General features: G+C 54.8%; 1 protein-coding gene and 1 long non-coding RNA gene across 2 annotated transcripts; one reads left to right on the forward strand and one right to left on the reverse strand.

The window, feature by feature from the left end:
• Window positions 1-3,639: 3,639 nt before the first annotated feature.
• On the reverse strand, window positions 3,640-9,790 carry LOC115347107. Its single transcript, XR_003925374.2, has 3 exons — window positions 9,541-9,790; window positions 9,019-9,111; window positions 3,640-3,793 (listed from the first exon to the last, which is right to left on the reverse strand). It is a non-coding gene; the product is annotated as an uncharacterized LOC115347107 (long non-coding RNA).
• Window positions 9,791-10,610: 820 nt separating this feature from the next.
• Window positions 10,611-13,100, forward strand: HAND2 (heart and neural crest derivatives expressed 2). The gene is made up of 2 exons (XM_030028083.1): window positions 10,611-11,192; window positions 12,271-13,100. Exons 1-2 carry the CDS (start codon window positions 10,638-10,640, stop codon window positions 12,367-12,369), a joined length of 654 nt encoding a protein of 217 aa, XP_029883943.1. The 5' UTR covers window positions 10,611-10,637; the 3' UTR covers window positions 12,370-13,100.
• Window positions 13,101-14,821: the final 1,721 nt, after the last annotated feature.

A 14,821-nucleotide genomic window follows, 5' to 3' on the forward strand; every position in this document is an offset into this window, starting at 1 on the left:
AAAATTAGCCCGCACTGTGCTCTGCCTTCCTATGCAAGCCTGGTAATGGTATATGAGCTAGCTCGAGTATGTACAAATTGTTTCCATTAACAGTAGGCTCATGCAAAATTTGAATTCATCCAAATAGGTGCCACTGTCATGAGCAGTTGGCTTATGTAGTACAACTTGTACCGATGAGGTCTGCATCTGTGAGTTTTTGTGATCTTTCTTTTTCCCAGGGATATATTTTGTAGGTCTTGTTCCACACGTGATTAGGATTGACATGTCTGAACTGATCATTCTACAGCCTTTCTTTAAAAAATCGGGGCCCTGAATTCACTTGCCTGTTCTATTCAAAAAAAAGCACAGGAAAAAGGCAGTGTGACTTTCATTCAGCTATATATAAGAAAAAAATTAACTAAAAGGACTTATTTTTGAAAGAATACGTTTAACTGCATACGCTACCTCTGCTTTCACAGCTGCTAGACTTCCCAGTGACCAGTCAGTTAAAGAGCCATGCTGCGTGCATGTGTGTGTGCTGAGATAGGAAAAGCACTGCACTGTGAGATTGTATGTGAAGCAATTGTTTCAAGCTCTGCGCTTCCAAATCACTGCAGCCCAGCAGCAAACCACCGGACCTACCAGCTATTCCCTGCTCTCTAGGGGACCTAAACCCGGATTTGGGTGCTCAGGGTAAGCAATGTCAGGACTTGAGAATAAGAAAGAACCAAAACAAGGTATGGAGACAGATAACAAAACACACCTAGCACCTTCGATGCAAACATGCTTGCATTGAATAAAACAGTTTGAGGATGCATGAATGCTGTTTTACAGCGGAACGTGACTCCGAAAAAACATATTTTCCATGAGGCAGATTTTTAAAGGTATCGAGATGCAGAGACCTATGTATTTTGGTTTCCAAAAGTATCCAGGGTTTAAATCCTCAGAGGTATTTATATGCTGAACCTGCAGTTATTTCAAGGAGAGTTAGACCCTTTGCCACTTTGAAATCCTGCCCCTGAAGTACCTACCTTTATTTTAGCATGCGAATCTCTCTGAAAAACTGTCCCTGTAAAACTACAGCTGTAATTTATCTCCACGGATGGATAAACGATCTGAAACGTTAATAGTTTTGGAGTAACTAGAAAGAAAATAGCCTAATGTGCGCATTGTGAGATGGATGGTGGAGCGTTATTTCTGACTTAAACTTTTGCATATCAGTAAACTATGAAAGGGTAGTGCCAGTGGCACCATAAATACTCGAAGCGTATCCCTGCAGTGGTCAGACGCGGACTCTTGTGCCAGCGCTGCTCCCATGGAAGTCACAGGGAGTCTCGTCCTTGAACTGAGGGGGACAGAGTTGGGTCTCCCCGATCCGGGGGCGGGGGGCTGGAAGGTGGGATACGGGGTATTCTTTTCTATGTAGGTATCTTTAGATGTACCTGCAAAATAGTCGAGTTGTAAAACCGTTGAATCCTTGTGTTTTGCTGCTAGAGAAAATCCATAAAAAGAGATTTATTGTCATATTTCCCTTTTGTGTTGTACTGTTCCCCTCCATCATAAAATATTCTCGTCGGTTTATAGCAAAGCAAATATAGCAGCTTAGTTCATAAACGCCAAAGTTTCCCTCTGTTACACCCCGGCTTTCAGAGGTAATTGAATTAGCTCCTATTTTTGTTGATACTAGCGAGCGGATTGCTGCCCCGAGCCGCAGTAACGAGGCTTATCGAGACCTGATGTCTGCAGTGGGGTCGTTACGCAGGGACCGAGATGGACCCGCACCAGCCCGCAAGCCTGCAGGAACCCCTCCAAGCAGTTTTAACTTTTATTCTTCCTGCCGAAGATTTAAAGCGGCTTTGTACAATAGTCAAAACAAGAATAAGCAGCTGTGGAAAATATAACAAATCGTAAGAGTGGTTTAACGGAGAGAGGGGGAGCGACGCCCGCGAAGCAAACCAACCGCTCCGGGAGCCCTGCGTGGGGGACAGGCGGGACGCCTGCCTGATCCCTGACCCCGGCTTTAGGAAGCGAGGGGGGGCTCGGGGGAACTCTCTTGTGCTGGAAAGCTCGTGGCTTCAGAGCAGCGTTGCAAAAACCTCAGGCAGCGTTTGCAGGGGGAGATTCTGCTTTTGATTTTGATTTTTTTTTTTTTTTTCCCGAAGACCACTTGCTAAGTGGCTCCTCCGGGCGGTCCCGCTCACCTCCCCGGCCCCGGGAAAGGTGTTGGCGAGGGAGAGGCGGGGGGGGCAAGGGGGGCAAAGGGGGCAAGGAGGGCTCGCCCCAGCGGGCAGGTAACCACCAGCCGGGCCGTAATTACAAAGCAAACAAGGGTGAAATATTGGATGGGCCTCGCCCGTGACAAGATCTGCGCTTTTTGCCGCCAATTTGTTTGTGGAGCTCTATTTAAAGGCGCTTGATTGAGGAAACGTTGAAAATAGCAGTTAGGGTTTCCCTAATGAGACCTCTAGAGGAAAGCAGTGGCATTCAGGGGGCTCCGGGAGGAGGAGGAGGAGGAGGAGGAGGAGGAGGAGGAGGGAGGGGAAGCGCTTAACCCTTTCCAGCCGCCCCCAGCCCGGCGGGGCTCCTCCCGGGCGCGGCACCGCCCGCAGGGCGCCGCCGGGGCCGCCGGGGGGGACCGGGGCCGCCCGCCCCCGGGAGTCGCGGCGGGCAGCAGGGGCTAGCGGGGCCCAGCCCGCCTCCTCCCCCTCGGCCTTTAGCATTTCGACCCCCGGCCAGCGGGAGGGGCGGCGGCGGGCCCCGCCGAGGGCAGTGCCGGGGCAGGGCTGAGCATCCCCGGCCTCTGCCGGCGGGGGCGGCCGGTGCCCCCGGGCGTGAGCCCCGGCAGGACCGCGGCGTCGGGGCTCTGCCCCCCCGCCGCCCCTTGATTTACTGAGTCGGCTCGTCGGGTGGCTACGGGCTAATGCTTCGACCCAGCAGCTCAAGGGCGGGCTGAAAAAAAAAAGAGGGAGGGGGAGCCCTTAAAAATGCCAAAAAGACCGGGAATGTAGCGAACAAGATGTGTCACATCAATGTGCCCTGAACAAGATGTGTCATATCAATGTGCCCTGCGCTGGGGCCTTGTGACACTGTCGTCCATGTATTCGTTGCTCCCTGTTCCCTGGCTGTGTGAGCCTGCCCTGGCACTCGTTCCCGCAACCTCACGTAGGCTTACGTGCTCAATTAGCGCCTGCCTGAATCCCGCATTAAATACAAAGGAGATCTTTGGTAAAACGCATGTTGATACTATTCTGAAAGGTGCTAACGCCTGTGTAAGGGAGTGTGGGCTGCGGTCCTCTTTCAGGACTCTTCCTCGAAGCGCTGACACTTGAACGGTATTGAAATCTCCCCGCTCTCGAATTTACGAATCAACTTTAGTTCCCAAAACTGGGGCTCGCTTTCGCTCTTTTGCCTGCAGCCCGCAGGGCCCTCGGATCTCACCTAGGGCATGTCTGCCCGCTCCTCTCCCGGCCACCGCACCAGCTCCTGCACACACATCATCGTCCGCGTTTCTGTTGTATATGTGTGTCTATGTATGTATAGATATAGATATACACACCTGGACAGAGATCAAAATAATCTTTTAGAGAATATCTAATAAAAAGGGAGCATCCCCTCTTCCTCGAGGGAAGAAAAAATGAAAAGCAGAAAAACAAAGTGTTAACTTAGTAAAATATGTTCTGCTCCGTGATGTAAAATATTTATTTTTTGTTGTCGCATTTACACCCGACGTTTTGGCCACGGTTCCGTTTCCCTGCAGGTATGAGGAGGTACATGACACTCGGTTCTCCATTTTTCGGCTTCTTCAGTTACTTTCCTGAAAAGAAGAGTAATGACAGTTGGAGTTTTTTGGTTGCGTTGGGGTTTTTTTGGTTTGCTTTTTTTTTTTTTTTTTTTTTTTTTTTTTTTTTGCCGGCTAAAGCGAAGCAAATAAACATTTTGCGTATCCACGGACCGGTTGTATCATCTGTAAAGACAAATTACAGTACGGCCGCGCATTTCTAGTAAAGCCTCCTCCCTTCTGTTTACGTTATGCCATTTCTGTTTGTAATTATTTTTATTTTAATTTTATGTCATTTTTAACAGAAGCCAGACCGTTTTTCCCCTCGTGTTTTGTACACAATGCTCTCTGTCTCGATAAGACGTTCTTTCCTATCTTTTCGTTTTTTCTTTCAAAAATGTTTATAGTTCCCCACGAGCAATTCTCCAATATTCCTCGCTTGTATTTTAAGGACTTGTCCCTGCCTTGCTTTATTTGTTTGTGTGAAATTTAGTTTGAAAGGAGATCAGAGAGAGCAGGAGGGGTTTGTAATAAGAGAATGACCAAGTGACCTAAAGGCTGATTATATGTCATTAACTGGAGACTTGGTGTATCCAAATTACCAAAAAGACCTCACTCAGCCAGATCAATTACACCGAGATACGCATACAGGAATTGCGGTACGGGCTGATGCTTCTAACAAGTGTGCAGCCGACATTTGCAGGAGTCAACTGCTGAGTTTTAAGACGAGCCCCAGTGCTTCAGCCGGTCCCGGGCAAGCGGGAGCGGGGTGCGGTGCGGCAGGTACACGGCGCGGGGGGGCACCGGCAGGACGACACCGACATTTGGGGGCGTGCAGTCAGGGCGCAATTGCAGTTAATTGTCACTGCTCCAGAGGGATTTTTTTTTTTTTTTTTTTTTTAAGCCAGGCGAGGTTACCTTTGATCTGTGAACGCTGCTTAAAACCCAGCCTTGTTAAATGGAGACTTTCCATGAAGAATGGCGATAGAAGTGTTGATTTTTGTTAGCCTAAACCCCAAACGATGCCAGCCTAACCTCTGCTTCCTCCAACGCCTGAACCTCAGATGCTGGAGGACAGAATATTTATTCATGAAGGCAATTAGACTGGCGAGCAATTTCATCAGCGCCGAGCTCAAGAGCGGCTTAAGATGCTCCTTCCCAGGAATGCAAACAACATTACGTGACAAAAACGTGTGCGTGTCTGTGTACGTCCTCGTGCGTGTTGATACACGTGTACATATAGGATACATATGTGACAAACCCAATAAACAGAGACACACTGTGCGTTCACTGCAGAATTTTATAAGGTCTTTATGATTGTTCTTCTGACAGAGAAGGGGTCTTGATTGGCGTTCCTTGTGTTTTTCTTTTCTTTCTGTGATTCCTGTCTAGGGTCTAAATGCAACTCTGGATCCTCAGTCACAAATATAAGCAGTCCTCGAATAATTGCTTACACATGCAGTGGTAAAACGCGTAGGGTCCCGCGCTTACCGCCAATCATTGCGACTTACAAAATGGTCAGTGTCTCGGGTTTTTCTCATCCCTGCTCTTTTTTTTTTTTTTTTTTGTGTACACAACGGCTGCGAGATTATCATGCCTGAAATATGTGGGCGTTCATTACCGATAATAGTAACGTAAACCAGGGTTCCTCCACCTCCAACGGCAGCAATTAATTCGGGCCTGCTGGGCCCGATTCTGCCCTCTGCCCTGGGCGTTGAAGTCCAGGTTGTGTGAGTGTAACGGAGGGCATAAGTAGGCCTATTAGGCACAAGTCCTTTTCATTAACCCGCGCTGACAGGTTGACCTTCAAATGATATTTCTCCGGCGCCTATCCACAAAAATCCGTTTTCTTGCGGGTTTATGTTCTTCTGTGAACTCCTAAGCGATGGCCTCGGGACAGGCTGCGTCGCGTCCCTGGGACACGGGCTGCTTTGGCGTCCCCGAATCCATCCAGGAACGATACCCCTTTCTGCTACGTTTGGTCCCGGGTCAATGACATCATGCACTCTATAAATTCAAACGCGTCTCGACTTTTCAAACTGTGCACCGGGCGGTTGAGCGATGTGGTAGGCAGCCGGGCGGGAGGAGGAAGGAGAGGCACCCTGCAGCCCCCGGCCCCGCACCCCCGGGACTTTCGGAGCTGCCGGGGAGGAAAGCCGTCGAGGGGACTGCCCGGCCAGGGCTGAGCCTCAGCTGCGAGGGGTGCCCGTGGGCTCCTTTTGTGGTCGGGTTGTTTTGTTTGCTTTAATGGAAACTAGAAGGCAGAAGGGAGGACGCGGGCGCTGCCGGGCTCCGGTACCGGGCACCGCAGCGCCGGCGCGGGGCCCGCCGCTGCCTCCCCTGCGCTGCGCCGGGCGGCTTGGCGACCCCCAAAATCGCCCCGCCGGTATCGGAGGCTCCTGGAAAAGAAGGGGAGCAAACGAGTGAGACGCTCGCTGCTCAGGCACCGGCCAGGCGCTTTCATGCCCCTGGCCTGCTCATTAAAAGGCCCGGCCCGGTGTGCCTGCAGCTCTCCCAGCCAGCTAGCCCGACAGTCCCCAGCAGATGTGGGTTTCCGACCACCCAGGGTCGGCACCTCTTCCCCGTTTCCATACGGTTTCCACCGATTCGGAGAAATTAGCTTAATTTGCAGTTTAGCCTAATTCACACGAGCCCGGGCTGGGGACGGGTGGGGGGTGGGAGCACAGCTCTATTGTTTTGTTATCCCCAATCCCACCCTACCCTTGGCCCGGAGGACAGAAGTGACCTGGCGATAAGCGGCCCGGTGGCGGCCGAGAGCCGGTCCAGGGCAGCCGGGTGGCCCCGGCGGCGCGACCGGGGCCGGACCCGCTGAGCGGGCGCCCTGCCCGCCGCCCCCCGCCGCCGCCCCGCTCCGGGGCTCCTGTCTCCCGCTCCCCGGGAGCCGCGGGGCACCCACCGGCGGCGAGGGCAGCCCCTTCCTCCCGCTCAGCGCCGCGGAGGGCTGTCGTGCTGGAGAGGCAACGACCGCGGGGCAAAAGCAACGATACAGCCCCCTACCCCCCCAAAAAATCAAATTTAAAAAAAAAAAAAAAGAGCGGGGGCGGCGGGGGGGGGGGAGGGGGAGGGAAAACCAGCCTCGGCACAGTCGCCACCAAAATTTCTTAATTGCAGCGAACTAGGAAAGTCCTGTCTGGCAGCAGAGCCCAGCTAAATCGCCGCCTAATATGCAACCATTTTGGCAGGGAAATAAGTGACATAAGGCTAGAGGTTTTTTCTTTTTTTCTTTTTTTTTTAATAAGCAAATGATTTGTGCGCGAAAAAAAAAAAATCTAATCAAATCACTGAATGGAAGCTCGGCAAAATGCTGGTGCTTTTTAGAGGACTCGAAACCTAGTCTTGGGAAAGGTACTTTGGGCTGTAGCGGTTTCCAATGCGTTGATCAAACAGAAAAGGCTGTAACCCCGGCTCGGGCAGCCTGAGTAGTTGAAAGCTGAGGGAGGACACAAGAGCTGCATTTGCTCTAAAACTCGCTTTATAAAACGCATAAACAACTGCTGGGGGGTAGGAGGAAAAAATACATATATAAGGTCCTGCTGGGTGCTTTATCTAGAGACCCTCTTTCTGCAACGTTAATTAAGCAATAAGGATGCTAGCTTTGGAGACTGGTGTTCTGACCGGTATCTCCCGTGTCTTTTATTACTTTTTCTCTGCCTCATGTTTTCCGTTTCCTTCATCATTGGAGATGTTATCGGAGTGACCGTAGTGGCTCGCCCCACAGACTGTCACAGTTGCAGTCCAGCCTGCAGTATATTGGAAAGCTCCTACACAAATAAGGAGAGCGCAAAGAAACACGACCCTGTTTGCAAGCCAGTATACCTTTCCGGCCTTGACAATGCCCGCTTCTTCTTCGCATCAAGGAAAACATCGCAGCAAAATGAGACTGGAGAACCGCCGCAGAAACTGGGTGGATTTCCCGGCTGCGCCCTGCAGCCAGGGCATCCCGAGCGGCGGGGGAACGCTGCCCGGCCCCTCCGGGGCTCTGCCTGCACTGTGTGCCCACGGCCTTTCCTAGATTTAAAAATCCGCACGGTATGTCCTTAGGATAATACAATATATACGTGTGTGCGCCTGCATCTACAGATGCAGGTATCCATCAGTCAGTTACTAGCATGTGGGTGTACGTATAAGATGTACGTGTATATACATCAGTTCTACATCTGGACTAGTTTTTCACTTTCGTACTCAGTTTACACCCAGACGCACACGCATATGTGTATATACTTCTGTAAATGTACGTCTGCGTTTCTGCGCTCTGTGCACGTCCCCCCGCCGGGTCCAGCTCTGCGCTCCCCGTCCCGCCGAACCGCGGGGCCGGCGCCCAGCTTCCCTTTCGGCATTTCCCCGCCGAGGCCAGCTCCCCGGTACCGCCGCTGGCTGCTCCTCGGCGGGCGCCCTCATCGGCGGAGACTGCCCCCTCCCCGCAGAGCTTTCCCCGCCGAGAGCCCGCAGACCCACCCGCAAAGCCCCCGGCCCCCCAAAGCCCCCGTGTCCCGGCGGCACCGCCGAGGACGAGCCACCGGCAGCCCCTCTTCGCGCCGGCACCGCTCGGGCTCAGCTCGGCTCCTCTCCCCAGGCGCTGAGTGGGTTCCCCACAGAGAAGCTTTTTCGCCCTTTCCCCCCCCCCCCCCCCCCCACCGCCCCCCAGCGCTTCCCCCCAAGGCATCCCCACCGCCTCTGCAGTGGGGCCGGAGAGGGCACTGAGCTGCTGCAGATATCGGACTTGCGGTTCTGGCTGCCTCCTTTCGCAGACTCCTCCATCTCTATCTTTCTCTTTCTTTAATTTATGACCTCTCAGCTCCTGTTGACACAGTTTTCCACACTGCCTATATTGTAGGATTGCTTTGTAATATACGCCGAATCAGCCTAGCCGTCAGCCAACACACATAAGGGTGGGTATTTGATATTTCGCAGCTATTTAGTAATGCTCGGCTCCATCTGAAGATGACAACAATTCGCCTCGCCTCCAAGTTATCCATGAATTACAGCTTGAGATCCATTTTCCTTTTGTAATGTCTTCAAGCTTACCAAAGCAAAACACCTAAATAGCTACGGGAGATTTCCTCCTGGCCTGGCCGTTAAACAGACATTTAACTATTCCCTTTCGATAACTAAACCTGCTTTCCGCAGATGCTGGTCTTTTTTATTGCAGAAGCAGGAATGCGGCGAAATATTTATATATTTGTTAGTAAAAGCTAGAAAATAAGCTCTGAACATGCTGTAAAAAATATTCGGTTACTTACCGATCAGACCAGTTAAACAAGCATGAAACTGATTTCAGGAGCGTAAGTCATTCGGGCGAGTACTGGTCGAGGTAGGCGTAGGCAGGCAGCAAGCTGGAAAAGAATCGGTGAGAGTCGGGTTTATTGTTAGTGTCTCAGAGCAATTCTTTCTGGAAGAAAATACCGTCCCTGGCCGAACCCTGAGCTCTCCGCTCCCTCGGTTAAGTCGGCAGCCGCGAAGCCGGAGCCAGCCTTCGCTAACTCGGATCGCAAGCCGGGTGACAGACAAGGCGGAGTAACTTCGTCTCCCTCCTCACGGGAACTACTGAGCTCTTTGTGGATATTAACCAGCAGTAAAAATATAAGCCAGAGCGTTGCTGGGGCACGCCTGTCACAACCGGGCAATCGATAAAGTGCCCCCCGAAGCTGGTTTTATTTGTTCCTCTACCGGACCGGCACGAAGCGCTTGGTAAAAGCGACCTCGGAGCGCATCGAGCTCTCACACAGATTTTTGCCGAGAAGTTCCTTGGATCCATACTGTACCTGGTTGGGGATTATCCGATATTTACGTTTTAATGAGTTTGTTGTTTTTTTGATTGTCGGTTTTTGGTTGTTGGTTGTTTGGGTTTGTTTGGTTTTTGGTTTTTTGTTTTTTTTTTTTTTTTTAACGCAGATTTTACAGTAAGGCATCTGCTGAACACTTGCATTAACCTCTGCCTCCATGATAATTTTTCCCCCCTTGTTTTAATTACATTATGGATGCGGAGGGGCAGCCAATCCTAAAAGAGGAGCTCGGCAATTAGCAGGGCGAACATCAAAAAGTTTTATTGCGGAGGGCGGCGGGCCCCGCCCCCGCCGCCAGCCATTGGCGGCCGCCCCTTCTGACGACATATATTAACCCGAGCGGCCCTAAACATGTAGCTGTACATGGAGATCGTGCCGGGGAGCCCTGCCAGTGCCCCGCGCCGCGCCGAGCCCCGCCGCCGCCCGCCGCCGCCGCGCCCGGCCGAGCGGCGCGGATGCCCCAGAGGAGCGCTGGGGCGCTGACCCCCGCGGCGCGGCGGGCAGGGATGCTTGCGCCCGCCCGGCACTGACGGCCCCCGCCGCCGCCGCCGCCGCCGCCGCCGCGCAGGGCAGAGGGGAGCGCCGCCCGCCCGCCCGCCCCGAGCCGAGCCGGGGGCGCATGGAGGGGGGCCGCGTGTAAGTACCAGCCGGCCGGGCCGCGGCGGACTTGGCGAGAGCGGAGGGAAGCAAGAGGCGAGGAAGATCCCGGGCTAGGAAGCCAAGCCATTTTGTTTTGGTCGACTTCTCTCCATAGCCTTTTTTTTTTTTTTTTTTTTTCTGTGCGCGCTTCCTCGAAGACCCGGCCCCGGGCGAGGAGGAGGAGGAGGAGGAGGAGGAGGTGGAGGCACAACGCATGAGCGGCGGCGGCGGCGCCTGGGGAGGGGGGATCGCTCGGGCACCCGCGGGGACTCTGCAGCAGCGCCCTATGGAGAGGCAGCGGGCAGCGGGGCAGTGCTGAGGGGTGAGCGGCGGGGAGCATCGCCCGCCGGTGCGGCGGGGGGTGGGGGGCGGGCGGGGAGGGGAAACCTTTGTTTTGGGGCCCGGGGGGGCGGGGTGGGGTGCGCTAGGGAGCGGGGATGAGTCTAGTGGGCGGCTTCCCCCACCACCCGGTGGTGCACCATGAGGGCTACCCTTTCGCCGCCGCCGCCGCTGCCGCCGCCGCCGCCGCCACCCGCTGCGGCCACGAGGAGAACCCCTACTTCCACGGCTGGCTCATCAGCAGCCACCCGGAGATGTCCCCCCCCGACTACAGCATGGCTCTGTCCTACAGCCCCGAGTACGCCAACGGGGCGCCGGGCATGGACCACTCCCATTACGGGGGGGTGCCGCCCGGGAACGGCCCGCCCGGGCTCGGGGGGCCCCGGCCGGTGAAGCGCAGGGGCACGGCGAACCGCAAGGAGCGGCGCAGGACTCAGAGCATCAACAGCGCCTTCGCGGAGCTGCGGGAGTGCATCCCCAACGTGCCCGCCGACACCAAGCTCTCCAAGATCAAAACCCTCCGCCTGGCCACCAGCTACATCGCCTACCTCATGGACCTGCTGGCCAAGGACGACCAGAACGGGGAGGCGGAGGCCTTCAAGGCAGAGATCAAGAAGACAGACGTGAAGGAGGAGAAGAGGAAGAAAGAGCTGGTCAGTGCTCCGGGACGCGACGCGACGGGGCGGGACGGGACGGGACGGGACGGGACGGGGCGGGGGGGGGCGGCGGAGAGGAGGCTGCTCGGCCGCCCGCCGGCGCCCCATGCCCGCGCACACGGCGCTCGGCTGGGTCGGCTCGCCGGGCGATGTCCGGGGGGGACACCTCGGTCGCGCCCGTCCCCGGCCGTCCCTGCGGGCCGAGAGCGGGACAGGGCCCGGCCGCGGGGGGCCGTCGGCGCCCGAGGCTCTCGCAGAGCGCCCGGATGCGGCCCGGCGGCTGCGGGCAGCGGCGGGGGAAACGCCGCCGCACTAGGGACCCCCGGAGGGGGCCGTGCCCGGGCTACGGCTTGTCCCGGATCCCAGACCGCGATCCCGCCAGAGACAAGCCTCCGCTCGCTTAAATAAAAGGCTAGAGGCGCGACTACCTGCTGAGCCCAGCCCGGCTGTAAACCCTCGGCAAGTCAGACGTCCGCAGCGCGGGGCTGTCCTGCCCTGCCCGTGCGCTCTGCGCTTGAGCTTTTCCTGCTTTTAACGGGGGGGGAAGGCTCGGCTTTGACGAGGCAGCTCAAGCCCTGCTTCGCGTAGGCCCTGCGGCACGCCCGGGCCACAGATACTCTCGCAGATTTCGGTGGCCGCAGGCCCGATGTTTTGCCCCGGTACGTGCCTGTGCCCGTCTCCCTCCCGGAGCCCGGGAGGGGATGCTTTAGCGCGGACCTTACCGTAATCCCCATCTCCCCGCAGAGGGTTGGCGCAGCTCAGACCCCAGCCCCGCTCCCCGTGCCTCTGAGCGCCGGGGACCGGCCCCGGCAAGGCGGCCGCGCTGGCGCGGAGCGGGGCTCGGCCTCCGCCGGGGACGGCGGAGGCTTCACCCGCGGCGAGACCCCGCGGAGGCCGGCCCGCTTTGTCCCTGCAGGCCTCGGCGGGAGCCCGTGTCTCCTCGTAGGTTTCCCTCTCGGGGCAGGGCAGAGGCGGCCTGGAACGGGGAAGAATATCTCTAACCTTTTTTTCTCCTCTCCCCCTTCCTTTTTTCTCTCTCTCTCTCTTTCTCTTCCGTCGCATCCTGTCTCCCCAGAACGAAATCTTGAAAAGCACAGTTAGCAGCAACGATAAGAAAACCAAAGGGAGGACTGGCTGGCCGCAGCATGTCTGGGCTTTGGAGCTCAAGCAGTGAGCACGGCAGGACTGGAGGAGACGTCCTCTCAGTCTCGGTAGTGAGCTCTCCTCTGAGGACTCTTTGTATTTGGAATCGTCCGGTTTATTTATGTGCAATTTCTCCCCCAACCCCCCCAAAATGTGGATATTTGAAGGAGAGGGAAAAAGCATTCCATATATGAAGAGGAAACTCCAGCTTGGTAAGGGGTAATGTCTCTAATAGTTTCGTGAATGTTACTTGCTCTGTATAAAACACACGGGGAAAACAGAACCATAGAAAAGGAAAAAAAGAAAAAAAAAGAAAAAAAAATCCCTCCCTGGCATTAGTGTGTATGTGAAGTGTATCTTTAATACTTGGCCTTTTGGATATAAATATTCATGGGATTATAAAGTTATATTTCAACAGAAGCAGTTGCACCAATGTTTCGGTTGACTCGGTATTTAGTGTTGTAATTTTGTTGTGGTCGTTCAGTATTTGAAGATGTTTTCAACAGTTATTGGTTATGTGCACTTCCGTCCGTAAGGGAAAAAGTGGAATCTAATTAATATTGAAGGTGTAAACGTTGTAAGTACTCAATAAACCACTGTGTGTGTTTTTTACAAAACCAAAAAAAAAAAAAAAAAGAAAAAGGAAAAAAAGAAAACCCAAATCTTTTTATGTTTTATACCTCAAAATGTTTTGAATAACAGCGTTGTTTATGGCTTTTTTTCATAATATTTAAAATATTCGGAAGTAAACTAAATTATAAAGATGGCTCCTAAGTTTATTTTTAAACAAGTGACTGAGCGAAAGGAGGGGTAGAGGGAGGGAGAGATCTCGCCAGCCCCGTGAGTGTTGAACAGAAACCGGCAGTTCAGCCGAATAGGAATTCCTTGTGGTGGTGTTCTCCATGCAGGAGACCTCCTGCTAACGGGAAGCGGACAAGGCTGCGAACCCCGGGCGGCTCAGGCCTGGCAGAGGTGTGCGGTTTTCGTGCCGCCGGAGCCCGGGCGGCGGCGGTGCCAGGCGCTGGCGGGAGCCGAGCCCGGAGCGGGGCCGGGCGGCGGGGGCGGCCCCGCGGGGGCGGCTTCCCCGGAGGGGTGCCGGGGGCAGGCGAGGGAGGCCGGAGGGCTGTGCTCGGAGTGATTATGTAGCAGGTAATTTTACGTCAAGGAAGAAAGAGCGAACAAGGCGAGGGATTTGCGGGGGGGAGGGATATGTAAGATTTACAATGAGCTACGGTGAACTTAATATTAACTTTGCGGTTCCCAAAACTCTCCTGGGTTGCACGTTTCCAGTCCGCCACGGCGAGCATTATTTTCTGTAACCTTTTTTTCTGACTGCAGGCTGCAGCAGCCCGTGCTCTGGCTCTCTTTTAGGACGTTCATCTGCTCCCCCAGCATGATCTCTCTTCCCTCGTAACTGCGCAGTTATCTCTCGCCTCGTCTGCCGACTCCTTTACAAGGGTCCCGGTGCCAGGCCGGTGGCTTTTCTGCTCCCCGGTGCCGGGGCGAACTGCAGACATTCAGGGCTGGGAAATGCGTGGCATCCCTCTGTACCGTAGGCAGGCAAGGAAAAAAGTTAAAGCTTTTTACATAAAGAGTCCGCCCTAGGTGTTTTTGGCAATTCCCGGGGAAGCGCAAGGTTTCCCACCTTTTCCATAATAAAATTCGGGTTCGTATTTTAAACCCTTACTTAAATCATCTCAACTTAAACCAAGCTGGCTCTCTCTCCAGGTCCAGGGCCGCATTACCTGCCTGCCTTCCCCTGCCGCCGCGCCTAAGGAAGTGGCTCCCGAGGAGACCCGGCACTAAGCGTAGGTAGATGTGCAATTGCCCATAAAAAGATAAGGGAGCCCCTGCGCCGTTTCGCCGACCCTGCTGACAGTGGGGAGGTTGCGGGGTTACAACAACCAGACAAAAGTGATGTGCCCTCCCTCCCGTCGGGTCAGGCAGCCCGGCTCTGCGCTCCGGCGTGGGTCTGTGTTTACAGACACTTGCCTTTGTTTATAACACTTGGAGAGAAGAATCTCCCCGCCCCCCCTTGTTTGCTTTTCCTTGCCTGTTAGTTGCCCAGCTGATAAACCGGAGCATCTCGCACTCCCCCCGCTTGCCCGAACTTTTTTTTTTTTTCCCACGGCAAGCAAAAAAAAAAAGGGGGGGGGCGAGGGATGGCTGCGAGGGCTGCAGTGCGGCACGTCCCGGGCAGCCTCCCTGCAGATGCTGTGTCTTTCTTTGACCGAGTCGCCGGGCTGCAGCTCCCCCGGGGGATGCGTGGCGGGGTGGGGGGAGGCGGCAGGAGGCTCTGAACCCCGCGCCCCGGTGGGGCGTGGGGTGCGGAGCCTCCCAGCGCACCCCCTCCCTCCCCGCCGCCTGGAGAATCCCCTCTCCGAAATTTCCCCATCAATAATTTTCCATTTTTGAAACGTTTATTTCTCAGAACCGGGAGCTCCTCTGGATCCGCTAAGGAGGATCTCTTTTAATTGCTCGCT

This window comes from Aquila chrysaetos, chromosome 1 (assembly GCF_900496995.4).
Source record: "Aquila chrysaetos chrysaetos chromosome 1, bAquChr1.4, whole genome shotgun sequence".
Classification (NCBI taxonomy): Eukaryota; Metazoa; Chordata; class Aves; order Accipitriformes; family Accipitridae; genus Aquila; species Aquila chrysaetos.

What these genes read in the sequence shown, in the direction of transcription:
- HAND2 (XM_030028083.1), top strand. Translation starts at nt 10,638, where the DNA reads ATGAGTCTAGTGGGCGGCTTCCCCCACCACCCGGTGGTGCACCATGAG. An exon ending in AGAAGAGGAAGAAAGAGCTG is followed by an intron (nt 11,193 to 12,270) that starts GTCAGTGCTCCG and finishes CTGTCTCCCCAG; the next exon opens with AACGAAATCTTGAAAAGCAC.